Source organism: Plecotus auritus (assembly GCF_963455305.1).
Source record: "Plecotus auritus genome assembly, chromosome: 2".
Classification (NCBI taxonomy): Eukaryota; Metazoa; Chordata; class Mammalia; order Chiroptera; family Vespertilionidae; genus Plecotus; species Plecotus auritus.
In genome coordinates this window covers 137,647,725-137,660,847 of record NC_137771.1, presented here as the reverse complement: position 1 = coordinate 137,660,847, position 13,123 = coordinate 137,647,725, and the positions used below count along the sequence as shown (strand labels likewise).

The window sequence follows — 13,123 nt, the reverse complement described above, 5'->3', positions numbered from 1 at the left end:
TGATTTTTTTATTTTTTTTGTAATCTCCATGAGGCTCACAGAGGAAATGCTAAAATGTAGGTTTTGTTTTAGTTGGTTAGTTGTTCACTGAACATTTCATCTATTGTAAATGACAAATGATTTCTGGGGGACATTTAAGTAGAAATGCCTACAGAAGTGTTCCTTTCCTTCTCAGGAAGTCAGTGCCCTCTTGTGGTGCAAAGCGGGATAAACATAGAAAGTCTGTTCCTCTACTTATTTCTTCCCGTGACTGGTAATGAACGGTACCCTGCATAAGACAAGTATCTAAAAATATGACAAATCATACACCTATCTTTGCTGAAGAGTTTTAAAATGTTTTAAGAGTCCTTACGTTTTCTTTTCATGTTAATATTTAAAAATTCAACCTAATTTAATTTTGATCTGCCAAAAACATAATCTTACCCTGTCTCTCCACCCCCGCCGCCTGCTCCCCCACCCGGTCTCCCAGTATTGCTGCAAAAGGTGCCCTGGAGAGACACTTTGGAGAACAGAATAAACCCTCCTCTCAAGAGATCATGAGGATGGCTGAAGAACTGAATCTTGAGAAAGAAGTAGTAAGAGTATGGTTTTGCAACCGAAGGCAGAGAGAAAAACGGGTGAAAACAAGTTTGAATCAGAGTTTATTTGCTATTTCCAAGGAAAATCTTGAGTGCAGATAAGATTTCCTATTGTGTAATTGCAAATTTTTCTATTTTTCATTCTTTTCTGTTCTCCAACACAAATAGAAATTAGTTATTTGGTTGGCTTAAAAAATCATTCTATATCAAGCTTTTCTTTCTACATTCTAAAACTTAAATTTAAATTATTTTGATGAATTATTTTCTTTAAAATAATTATTCTCAGAGGCCACATTGTACATTTTAAGCAAAAGATACTAGCAGAAGTAAAACGATTCCTTCTCTCCCAGTCTCTCCCTATTTATCATCTATCTGAACACACACACACACACACACACACACACACACACACACATGCACGCACACACAAGTGAGCACAGAGGTCTTTTAAATGTTCCTTTTCCAAAGGCTGTATGTTAGCTTTTTAATGTTTCAGAGTAATGTCACATAGTTAAAGAATATCACCAGAGAAAATCCAATTAGATGATTCCTTAGCCAATGTCCTGCTTATCATCAGCTTTAACAGTTGGCTTCAACTCAAGTTTTGCACTTAAGAGCCAGAGGTGCCTTAGAATTTTATTATTGCATTTATGAATAAATCTTAATCAGAAGTGACACCTCTGAAACTAACATGTTATGGCACAGTACCCAACAAAGTGTTTCAATAGAGGTTTGTTGAAACATTAATTTATGACCTTTGCATTATTCCTAGACACTGTTTTGATGTTTAGCTATAGAAAATATGCTTTATTGATTCTTGAGCCACAAACTGCTATTCTGTAAGCTGCACAGGTGCAGGGGAGATGTCTGCTTGTTTGCTCTTGTTTCTCCAGCACCTTGGAAAGCATTTGCTTATAGCGGGCATGCATTCTTTAATTTCATTAATTAATGATTTGTTCATCATTAAATGAAGGAAGGGGTGTGCTGTTAATAATGATTATAAACTTGAAAGGTGATTAAATTTAATAATGTGATTTATTTTTTAAATTTCATAACCCAAAAATCATCTGGGTCCTCATCAAAAAAGACTATCGTTTTTTGTTTAACTAATTAGAATATAATTTATTATTAATAGTTTGATATATTGAGGTTTTGAATTCAGAGAACTGTAGTTCAAGAAACATTTAATCTATAAGAATGTACTGCTTTGAAACTTTCAAGTAGAAACAAACTGTAATGTGATATCAATATCAAATAGTGACATTTTGCATTTTGAGTGTAAATCTGCTGGCAATGTTTATCTAATTTATTTTATATAGCAAAAATTGGAACAATTAAAGCAAATTTTATTATTTAGAATGCTTACAAAATTATAATGTCTGGTCTCTTATTTTTGTGTGACATTAATAAAGACCAAGTATTATACAGATAGTCTATTTAGGTCATATATGTTTGTGTACACATAATCACTGTCAATTGGATGATAAAATCTTTGATATATTAACAAAAAAAGTTTTCAGGGGCCTGATCACTTATGCTTAAGTACACAGCTAGCACCCAGAAGCTGTTCAATACAATATATATGTGTGTGTGTGTATATATATATATATATATAAAATGGAGGAATATGCAAATTTGTCCAGGATGCCATCACATCACAGCCATTCACAGGGTGGGCGGGGCTGTGGGGCCGCAGGGTGGGACTCTGGGTCTAGCGCAATTTCCACCCGCCCAGGCCAACTCCCCCGTGACCCTGCAGCCAAATCCCAACGCTGACCTAGGGGTTTACTAAACTTTACTGGAGCTGCTCCCCATACCCCCACCCCCTGCTCCAAACCGCACTGCCCACAGCAGGGCTCCCTGGCAGCGTCCTGACAGGCAGGTAGCTGGGGAGAGCCCAGTGGGGTGGGGGCTGCAGGGAGCCAAGTTCTCGGGGGTCTGAGGAGAGCGCCTGACAGGAGCCCCGACTGCAAAAAAGGAAGAGGAAGCTTCAGCCGCACGTGTGCAGACAGGCCTCCGCCTGAGGGGCGGCTCCCGGGTGAGTCCAGCAGCTTCGGCGAAGCCGCTGCCAGGAGGTTGGTGGCCGAAGGGGTGCTGAGCGGTGCCAAGGCAGGGTGCACAGGAGAGGGCTCGGGCCAGGGCAGGGGTCCGGCGGGTGGGGATCTGCTTCACCCATGGAGAGCCAGGTTCTGTAGTGGCCCCAAGATGCAGCTCTGCCCTGCAGGGAACAAGGGCAATGATTGCTGGCATGGAAGGACGCTTGGGCGGAGGGGCACTAAGACAGGGGTTGAGGGGTGGTGCCAAGGCTGCGCCAACTCCCCCAAATCCCCCACCCTGTCCCCACGCTAATCCGGGGCTGGGGGTACCCAGGCAGGCTGCATGCATGGCGTCAGTCAGAGGCAAAGGTCCTGGCTGTCCCTGGCCTAGAGAGACCCGAAAACCTCAGCAGTGACCAAAGACCAAGACCAAGTGGAAAGGTACCTGCTGGCGTTTATGGCTCAAAGTGCCAGGAGGAGGCGAGCGTCTTGAACCTGCAACCCTGGCATCTGCACACCAAGCCTTGGGGCACACCACGTGGGTGGCGCCTGTGGGTGAAAGGGAGAGAGTAGGGAGCTGGGGTGTGGAGCTGGGGGGCCTAGAGTCTTTGGGAGCTGCCCCCACACCTGCCCCCCTGGCTGTGGCGTCTGGGCATGGGGAGAGCCGCCTGCTGAGGTTGCTGTGACCCGTGCGCTCTAGTCGCCAGGCCCTGCTCCCTGCCCAAATCCAGATTTCGACACTTGGGCGAGTTTCACAAACTCCCAGCCTCAACACTCCCCAGCTTCAGGAGTGGAGGGAAGCCAAGCGCTGGCGTGCAACACAGCGTGCTGGGGACCACCACACACCCTGGTTTCCTATACCGTCTCCTTCAGCTTCCCCATGCCCCACGCCCAGCTCAGGCTTGGTCAAAGCCCCTGGTCAGCTCTGCTGCTTGCCTTCTGGGTGTGGCTAGCCCTGAGCCGGCTGGCTCTGCGCTCAGAGAAGCAGCTGCCACTGGGCTGCAACTGGGCTTAGAAATCAAAGAGCCGAAAGTAAATATCCTCCCAGCCCCTTCCTACACACCGGATGAGGTGGGCTGGGGATGGCGGTAATGGAAAACGGCTGCTTCTTAGCATTTTATAACGAAAAGACTACTGCTATGTAGAGAGGAGAACTGATTTGTTTCCAGCAACACCTGGTGTGTTCCCTGCCCCAGCCCTGAAGCCTGACAGCACCTAGCAAAGGTGTGTGCGCACAGCCACGTTGGCCCGTTGGGAGCAAGTTTGAGCTACACTGATGAAAAAAGAAAAGTAAAGATTGGAAAGCACTGCTTTGTACTCAAATGGCACTATAAAATGCAGATTATAGCATCTGATTTTGCCTTCTGTGTTGATTTTGAGGCAGAGCGCAAATAGGTTCACGGGAAAAGCAGAAAAAAACAAAGGGAAAGGGAGAGGATCCTGCCGTCCACAGCACTGAACTTTGTTTTTTGTTACTTTTTTCTTCTGTTCTTCAAGTCAGTATATGCCATTTAAACCACTCTGTGGCATTAGGTAATGAGCTAATGCTTCCTCTATTAAGAGCAAGCAGCAGTGCCTTTCATATGAGTCGCATACATTTAATCCATTCAAATGGAGCATACTGAGTGGAGAGAATGGTATGTGTTATTATATAAAGAACTTGGCATTATGATGCTATCTGGCTGAAGATCTTATTTATTTTGCAATTTAGAGAACATAGACAAACCAGGCATTGAAAATGAATGTGCGTGCTTAAGTGCACGACTTTATTTTCATCCATAACGACCAAACAACTGGTCACCAGGAGGTGCATTGATGGGTCCCACAGTGCAGCAGGTCTGGTGAGGCTGTGTGGCATGGGTTGGGGCCGGGGGACCTGAGGCCATGACCCCTGCCCCGGCGCTGGGATGTGAGGCTGCATCCCTGGCCTGGCCGGGCTTGACTGGGGTGGGTCCGGCTGGGTATTGGTGTCGCCCAATGGGGATGGGGCTGGCTGGACACTTCTATTATAGAGAAAGGGCAAATAGAAATATTAAAATATTTCCTCTAATTAATTCCCTTTTAATGTGCACAAATTTTGTGCACTGGGCCACTAGTCCTATATAATAAAAGGGTAATATGCAAATAGACTGAACAGCAGAACAAAACAACCAATCGAACTGTAATATGCTAATGATATGCTAAGGCTGCTCAACCACTCGCTATGATGTGCACTGACTACCAGGGGGCAGTCAACTGGTCAACCAGTCTCTATGACATGCACTGACCACCAGGGGGCAGATGCTCTGACTGGTAGTTAGCTTGCTGCTGGGGTCCGGACAATTGGGACTGAGCTAGATAGGCCAGACACACCCTGGATCCCTCCCGCAGTCCCTCCCTGGCCCAATCATGCACCAGTGGGGTCCATCAGCCTGTCCTGCATCCTCTCGCAATCTGGAACCCCTCGGGGGATGTCGGAGAGCTGGTTTCAGCCCGATCCCGCAGGTGACTTCCCTTGGAAGGGTGCCAGATGCAGGGCTTATGGCTGGTGAGCACTGCTGAGACTGATTGGGTGTAAGCCCACAGCAGGAACAGTGGGGCTGGGATGAGTGGGAGTGGCAGGTAGGAGCTGCAGGTGGCATTGGACTGCGGGTTTCAGCCCTATCCCTGCAGGCCACCCGGAGGGACCCCACTCATGCATGAATTCGTGCACTGGACCTCTAGTATACATATAAAGGCTTTTCTTATTCAAGAGAAAATTCCAAATTATTCTGCTATGTAGATTTCTAAGTTTCTTCTCTTGACAGATCGCCTGCTTAAAACATAAATTAATTGGGGAAGGGATTCTTTAATTTGCAAAAGGCAGCGCGGGATGCACATATATACCTGCACACATAAAATATATATATAAATAAAAGACTACTATATATATATGCTGAGTGGCCAGATTATTATGATCTCTGAACGCATAATAATCTGGCCTGGTGCATGAATTCGTGCATGGGTGGGGTCCAGCCAGCCTGGCCAGGGGGAGGGGACATGGGAAGTTGGCCAGCCTGCCTGCTGATCGAACTCATGGTCGAGGGGGCAATTTGCATATTAGCCTTTTATTATATAGGATATACACTGAGTGGCCAGATTATTATGTGTTCAGAGATCATAATAATCTGGCCACTCAGTGTATGTGTGTATGTATATCCTATCTAATATAAGAGTAAGATGCAAATTAACCTTCACTCTGTTACGCTACCAGCCAATAGAAGTGAGTATGCAAATTACCCAACAAAGATGGTCATGCCCATAGCGGCCAGGCAGCGGCACCCAGCAGCTCCAAGACCTGCCATGGCTGTGCTGGGGCTGCGGGGGGCCAGATGGGGACACAAACATGCAGTAAGTCTGGCACCCCACAGCCCAAGCCCCGCCATGGTGGCTCTGGGGTTTTGGGGGTTGGATGGGGTCACAAACCTACAGGGAGGCCGGCACCCCATAGCCCCGAGTCAGGCCATGGCGGTGCTGGGACTGTGGGGGCCAGATTGGGGACACAAACCTGGATCGGGGACACAGACCCACAGGGAGTCCGGCATCCTGCAGCCCCAAGCCCCGCCATGGCGACACTGGGGCTGCGGGGGGCCAAATGGGGACACAGACCCACAGGGAGGCTAGCACCCAACAGCCCCTAGCTCTGCCATGGCAGCACTGGGGCTGCGGAGGGCCGGATGGGGACACAAACACGCAGGGAGTCCGGCACCCTGCAGCCCCAAGCCCCCCCATGGCGGCGCTGGGGCTGGGGGGGTTCCGGATTGGGGACACAGACCCGCAGGGAGGCCGGCACCCCGCAGCTCTGAGCCCCGCCACCGTGGTGCTGGGGCTGCTGGGTGGGGGGGGAGGGCAGCGGAGACACAAACCCGCAAGAAACCTGTGGAAATGGAGATAAACTATCATAACTTTATCTCCCTTTCCACAAGATGAGAAAACTGCTCCTGGTTTATTTAGTGATGTGGCCCACACCTTTCTACAAACACAAGGTAATGTTATGACCACTCCCAGGAAGGTCTGGTCAGAATACCGTCTCCAGGGAATAATGCTCCTGTGGCAAATCATCTAAGAGAGGAAACAAGCTTTTGTTGGGTTTATTCTGAAGGTCAGAGAACATGCCACCCCAGCATATGCTGTGTTGTTATATTGATGATCTTGAGCTGCAGATGCTTGAAAAACAGCAAATGCATGCAGAGGCTTTCACTGAAGTCTCCTGATCTGCCTAAAATCAAACCCCCCAAAAGGAGCTTAAATGTCATAGGTCCCCTTGACAGGAGAAGTGTCATCAGGCAGAGAAGACTGACTCCTGTCACAGGACAGGAGAGTAGAAGTTGACATCACACCCAAACTTTGTTACAAACTATTTCCTCCCACCCCGATTCATCTTTCCTAAAAATTATTTACTCTCCTCTAAGAGGCCTACATCTCCCGTCCCCTTTCCCTAGGAAGAAGGTATTTAAATCTGCATTCTAAGCCACCTTGAGGAGTTACTCATTTTTCCCTGGGATCTCCCACTATACACGAGGTACACATGTTAATGAACTTTTGTTTTTCTCTTGGTGATTTGTCTTTCATTACAAGGGCCTCCACTAAGAACTCAGAAAGGTAGAGGAAAACTATTTTTCCTCATCCATAATTCTATCTTGGGAAATCAAGTCCCCAGCTGAACAATGAGGTGGGCTCAAGTACCAAGCAGTCCTGACTGATGGGAGGGAAGCTTCTAGGGAGAAATCAATGATATTGGCATCAAAGTGGGACGGAGGGCACACGCATGGTTGCTGGTGGGAGTTTAAAGTGGTTCAACATTTTTGGAGGATGATTTGGCAAATTCGATAGAAATGTTCAAGGTACATCCAAGAGTCTTCTACTAGGAATCACATCTGCTGAGATAAAGCACAAGTGCATAAGCCCTGGTCAGAACCCAGGATGCTACTGCGGGCTCCCCTTCCACGATAGGAAAACCTGGGAACAACCTGCATTTTCAGGACAAGGTGGCATCTATACTAATAAAAGGGTAATATGCTAATTAGATTGAACATCTTCTGGATGACCTTCCAGATGTCCTTCCGGACATCCTTCCCGACAAAGTCTTGTTGGCGGGGGCCAAGGCAGAGGAGGTTAGAGGCGAACAGGCTGTCAGGGGAGAGCACTTAGGGGGATCAGGCCAGCAGGGGAGAGCAGTTAGGGCGAACAGGCTGTCAGGGGAGAGCACTTAGGGGGATCAGGCTGGCAGGCAGGTGAGTGGTTAGGAGCCAGGGGTCCTGAGGGGTTTCAGATTGGAGAGAGTGCAGGCTGAGTTGAGGGGACCCCCTTCCCATGCACGAATTTCATACACCAGGCCTCTTGTGTGTATATATATATATATATATATATATATATATATATAATCTTTGAAACTTGCAAATGGAAGCAAAATGTAATGCAATATAAATCTAGACAGTGACTTTTTTGTACTTTAAGTATGAAACTACTGGGAATGTTTAATCTGACTTTGTATAACAAAAACAAGCATGTATATATGCTTAGATAATTATCACACACACACACACACACACACACACACACACATATATATATATATATATATATATATATATATATATATATATATATATATTTATACCATATTATTAAATATTCACCCATAAGGTCACTCTTTTCAAGTTTAGATACAACTAGCATTGGGAACCAATTTTTCTCCCTAAAAGGAATTATTTTCAATCAGTATTTAATATTGAAATAGCAATTCTTTTTTCTCTTTATTGTTGAAAGTATTACATATGTCACCCTTTTGCTCCCATAGACCCTTTCTAGCCAACCCCCCCACCCCCAGCCCCAGGTCTTCACCACACTATAGTCTGTGTCCATGGGTTATGCATATATGTATACAAGTTCTTTGGTTAGTATCTTCCCAGCCACCCACCCTCCAGGACCTTCCTTCTAAGATGCAACAGTCTGTTCCATGCTTTTATGTCTCTGGATCTATTTTGTTCATCAGTTATTTTGTTCATTACATTCCACAATTGAGTGAGATCATGTGATGATACTTGTCTTTCTCTGACTGGCTTATTTCACTTAGCATAATACTCTTTACTTAGCTAGTCAAAAATTAGTTTAGTAAATGCACTGGTATTTACTATCAACTCATTTGTATTACTTAGTTTTAGAGTTATATTTTCTATTTTATTGATATATTTTTTAAAAATATAAGATTGTTAATGTTATTTAGAATCCTAAACTGTAATTAATTTTTTTAAAATAAATCTTTATTGTTCAGATTATTACAGGTGTTCCTCTTTTTTTTCCCCCTAGCTCCCCTCCACCTGATTCCCCACCCCACCCCATGCCCTTACCCCCCGCCACTGTCTTCATCCATAGGTGTAAGCTTTTTGTCCAGTCTCTTCCCGCACCCCTCACACCCCCTCCCCCCTGAGAATTGTCAGTCCACTCCCTTTCTATGTCCCTGATTCTATTATATTCACCAGTCCATTCTGTTCTTCAGATTTTTTATTCACTTGATTTTTAGATTCACTTGTTGGTAGGTATGTATTTGATGTCATTTTGTTGTTCATAATTTTTATCTTTACCTCTTTCTTCTTCTTCCTCTTCTTAAAGAACACCCTTCAGCATTTCATGTAATCCTGGTTTGGTGGTGATGAACTCCTTTAGCTTTTTCTTGTCTGTGAAGCTCTTTATCTGACCTTCAGCTCTGAATGATAGCTTTGCTGGGTAGAGTAATCTTGGTTGTAGGTTCTTGCTGTTCATCACTTTGAATATTTCTTGACACTCCCTTCTGGCCTGCATAGTTTCTGCTGAGAAATCAGCTGACAGTCGTATGGGTGCTCCCTTGTAGGTAACTAACCGTTTTTCTCTTGCTGCTTTCAAGATTCTCTCTTTGTCTTTTGCCCTTGGCATTTTAATTATGATGTGTCTTGGTGTGGTCCTCTTTGGATTCCTCTTGTATGGGGTTCTGTGTGCTTCCTGAACTTGTAAGTCTATTTCTTTCACCAGGTAGGGAAAGTTTTCTGTCATTATTTCTTCTAATAGGTTTTTAATATTTTGCTCTTTCTCTTCTTCTGGCACCCCAAAAATTCGGATGTTGGTACACTTAAAGTTGTCCCAGAGGCTCCTTACACTATCTTCATATTTTTGGATTTTTTCTTTTTGTTTTTCTGGTTGGCTGTTTTTTGTTTCCTCATATTTCAGATCTTTGGTTTGATTCTTGGGGTACGTTGATCTACAGTTGAGTTTCTGTATATTCTTTATTTCAGACAGTGTATGCTTAATTTCTGACTGGTCCTTTTCCATTTTTTTGGCATTCTCATTAAGGTCCTTAAAGGTCTCACTAAGCTCCTCGGAGGTCTCATCAAGTTTCTCGGCGGTTTTTAGAAGATTCTTGAGTAACCTTATAAATGTGGTTCTGAACTCTATGTCATCCATTAGTTTGCTTTCCTCCATTTCTCTCATTCGTGACATGTTTCTTTGTCTCCGAATTTTGCTGCTTCCTTATGTTGATGGAGTGGCTTTGTGTGGTAGGTGACCTATAGGGGCCAGTAGCTCAGCCTCCCCAATCACCTGAGGTGGACGCCTTTGGTACAACTCTTTGTGGGCTGAGTGCAAAGTCTTGGTGTAGTTAAGCCTTGATTGCTGTTGGTACACTGGGAGGAATTGACCTCCAGGCCAATTGGCTGTGAGGACCCGCTGTGTCTGTAATGGAAGAACTGCTGCGCTGGAGACACGCTTATGGTGCAGGACTTGTTTCAGTGAGGCTTTGGTGCTCACTGAGTCTGCCTCTTGAATGTGTCACTTATGGATGTGAGGAGTTGAAATCTGGTGTCTCACACTGACCACTAGGTACACTGGCTTCTGGATCTCCAATGGAGTGCAGGTCAGCTACTGTCTGAGGCCACCCAGCAGGCGCTACAGTGAGAACTACAGTTTTCTCCTCTTTGCTTGGGGTTTGGAGGTTTTGGAGCTGTCTGACGTGGGCTGCAAGTTTGCTAGGTTAAGCTGCCATAGGGCAGGCCATTCATATGCTAAAGCCGCTGCTTGGAGCTTGGGTGGTTCGTAGATTGTGCAGGGCGGGGTCTCAGGGCATCACTAGGCTAGGGCGTGGCAAACAGTGATGGCTGCCAGTAAGCCGGCTCTGTGGCTCTGGACCGTGTGCCCGCGTCCCGCGCCCCAGCACAATAAACAATTGTTCTTGCGCGCAGCCCTGCAAGCAAGCCTCCCTCACTTTCCGACCCCATGGCAGACAGTCCAGCTTCTCCCCGTAGGAGTTTGGGTCCCCCGTGTCTCTCCAGAAACGAGTTCGAGTTCGGAGTAATCGGGAGCTTATCTCCCTTCGGGTTGAAAACAGCAGCGCTCCCAGTCACCCGCCCGATTCGCGCGTCTCCGTACCTCAGCTTTTCAGCGCTTGTGCACCCCTCAATGCTGTTTGCTCTTTCCTTCTAGTTGTAGAACTTCCACTCAGCCAGCTTTCCCGTGGTTCTGGGTGATAGACGTTCTGTCTTTTAGTTGTAGTTTTGAAATTGTTGTGCGAGGCAGCAGTTTAGGTGCTTACCTATGCCGCCATCTTGGTTTCTTCCTAGAATCCTAAACTGTAATTAAATAACAATGTAAATTACTGTGTAGTATCTATGTGTTCCTTCTTTCAGGAGTCAAAACCAAAAGCCTACTTTAGCCATACAGCCTCTTGATCTGATGTTCTTGTGAGCTCTTCCATGGAGATCTTCAGGATTTAGTAGAGTAGTCCATTAAAATGGAAAAATCTATTTGTCACTTGTACTGATTGGTACATTCAACTTTACGGGGTAGAAGTGGCTGATAAACTCATTCATAGAATTGACCTTTTCATCTCTAAAGGTGGAAAGATTTATTTAAAGAAATATGTTCAGTGTTTGGGGTTGGGAGGGGTGTGTGTGTGTTTTCAAGTTCTTGGGAGGATGGTGGAGGCTGGGGAGGGGGAGTGTGTATCTGAAATCGGACTTCACAATCTTCAGGCTTCCTCTCCGGCAAATTCAATCCAATTGACTCTTGAAGGAATTAAGGTGAGTCCTTTGTGGGACTCAGCTTCTACAGGGAGGAAATTACAAAGCGGATTTGTTGTTCTATGGCTGCAAACACCTATTCATGCAGAGTAATACCAGCAAAGGAGAAAGTCATCGTAGGTCTCTTTTCAGACCTGGACACATACCATTTTAGTTTGGGAGTGACTAAAAAGGAACACATATTTAAATTAGGCCCAGGCGATCGAGCTAGAAGTGTGGCTTCTGGGCTAGAAAGGCAAGAGTGCAGGCTTCCCCTTAAGGTGTTCAGATGCAAATAATAAAATACATGTCACTGTGCATGTCACATACTATACAGCCCATTGGCTGCCAGAATCCCCCTCCAATCTATAGGGTCACAATACTAAGCCCCTTTCCACTAGGCCATGCCATAACCAGGCACTCCCCTCAGGCATTCTCTGACAGAAGGTCATCTTAGGTTTTCAAAGAGTAGGTGCTATTATTAGTATTGACACCCTTCTACCACATTCTACTTCTGTGATACTCTGACATCTCCATCCACAAATATGACACCACACAATGTGACACTGGGCTGCATCCTCTTTAGTAATAGAAAGTGGTATACTCTTGTGCTCTTTCCATTGGTAACCTCTTGTTTGAAAAAGTTGTTAAAGAAACACTTATGCCAAAAATAGGAAGTTAGGGAAAGTTTTAAAAGAAATAAATATTTTCATCAAACTCAATGTATAAGAATCCTTTGAAAGGTTAATGTAGGGGTGCACAGGTGGCTAAATAACCATCTCAGATGGTGGATAAAAAAAAAGCTGAATTTGAGGAAAGGGGGTGGAGGATGGGACATCCAAAGGGAATGGCTGCACAGCACTGAGCCACAGCGTTACTGGGTCCATAATGGCAGCAAAAATGTAGTGAAGTCAGTGAAACAAGGAAGGGCATAGAAGAAGCAATAGGAGAGCCTAGGCTGGGCTGCTTCGATTCAGAGAAGTCGGAGAAAAGGGGGCTCTGGAGACAGGTTCAGGGGTTTAGCCCAGGATGAGCTGCCACTACCCATTGGTCCCCTGGTTTCGTCTCATGGGGTCCCTTAGAGGTTGGGGGATATGTGCCTGTGGGGGAATGGCACAGGTGTGCTCCTTGGAGACAGCGTGCGCCCTGGGTCCTTTGTCCTGATCGTATTTCTTTCCCTCTTGCAGGTGGAAATCTTAAGGGAGGTCTCACAGGAGGGAGGGTCTTAATAGAATATCCATCAGCTTTCCAGGGTCCAGGTCTCCACTGATTGGTTGGTGCCAAGGCAGGGGGGTCATTACTCAATGTAGCAGGTCCAGAGGCAGCCAAGTTGCCACTGATCTGGTTTTGCTGCTTTTCTGGGCCAGGAGCTGAAATACAACTGAGGCCTAGATGTTATCTGTAGGGAGGAAAAGGTCAGGGGTCTAAAACACCTGACCAGCGATATGAAAGATCAGGGGTCCAA

General features: G+C 45.7%; 1 protein-coding gene across 1 annotated transcript in view; it reads left to right on the top strand.

Moving 5' to 3' along the window:
• POU1F1 (POU class 1 homeobox 1) overlaps positions 1-1,944 on the top strand; it is a gene marked incomplete at its 5' end in the record, with an annotated part of 165,451 nt that extends 163,507 nt beyond the window's left edge. Inside the window, one exon of the mRNA XM_080654667.1 lies at positions 470-1,944. Coding sequence (XP_080510793.1) covers positions 470-680 — 211 coding nt within the window. The 3' untranslated portion in view covers positions 681-1,944. The remainder of the gene's footprint in view (positions 1-469) is intronic.
• Between the last annotated feature and the right edge of the window lie 11,179 nt (positions 1,945-13,123).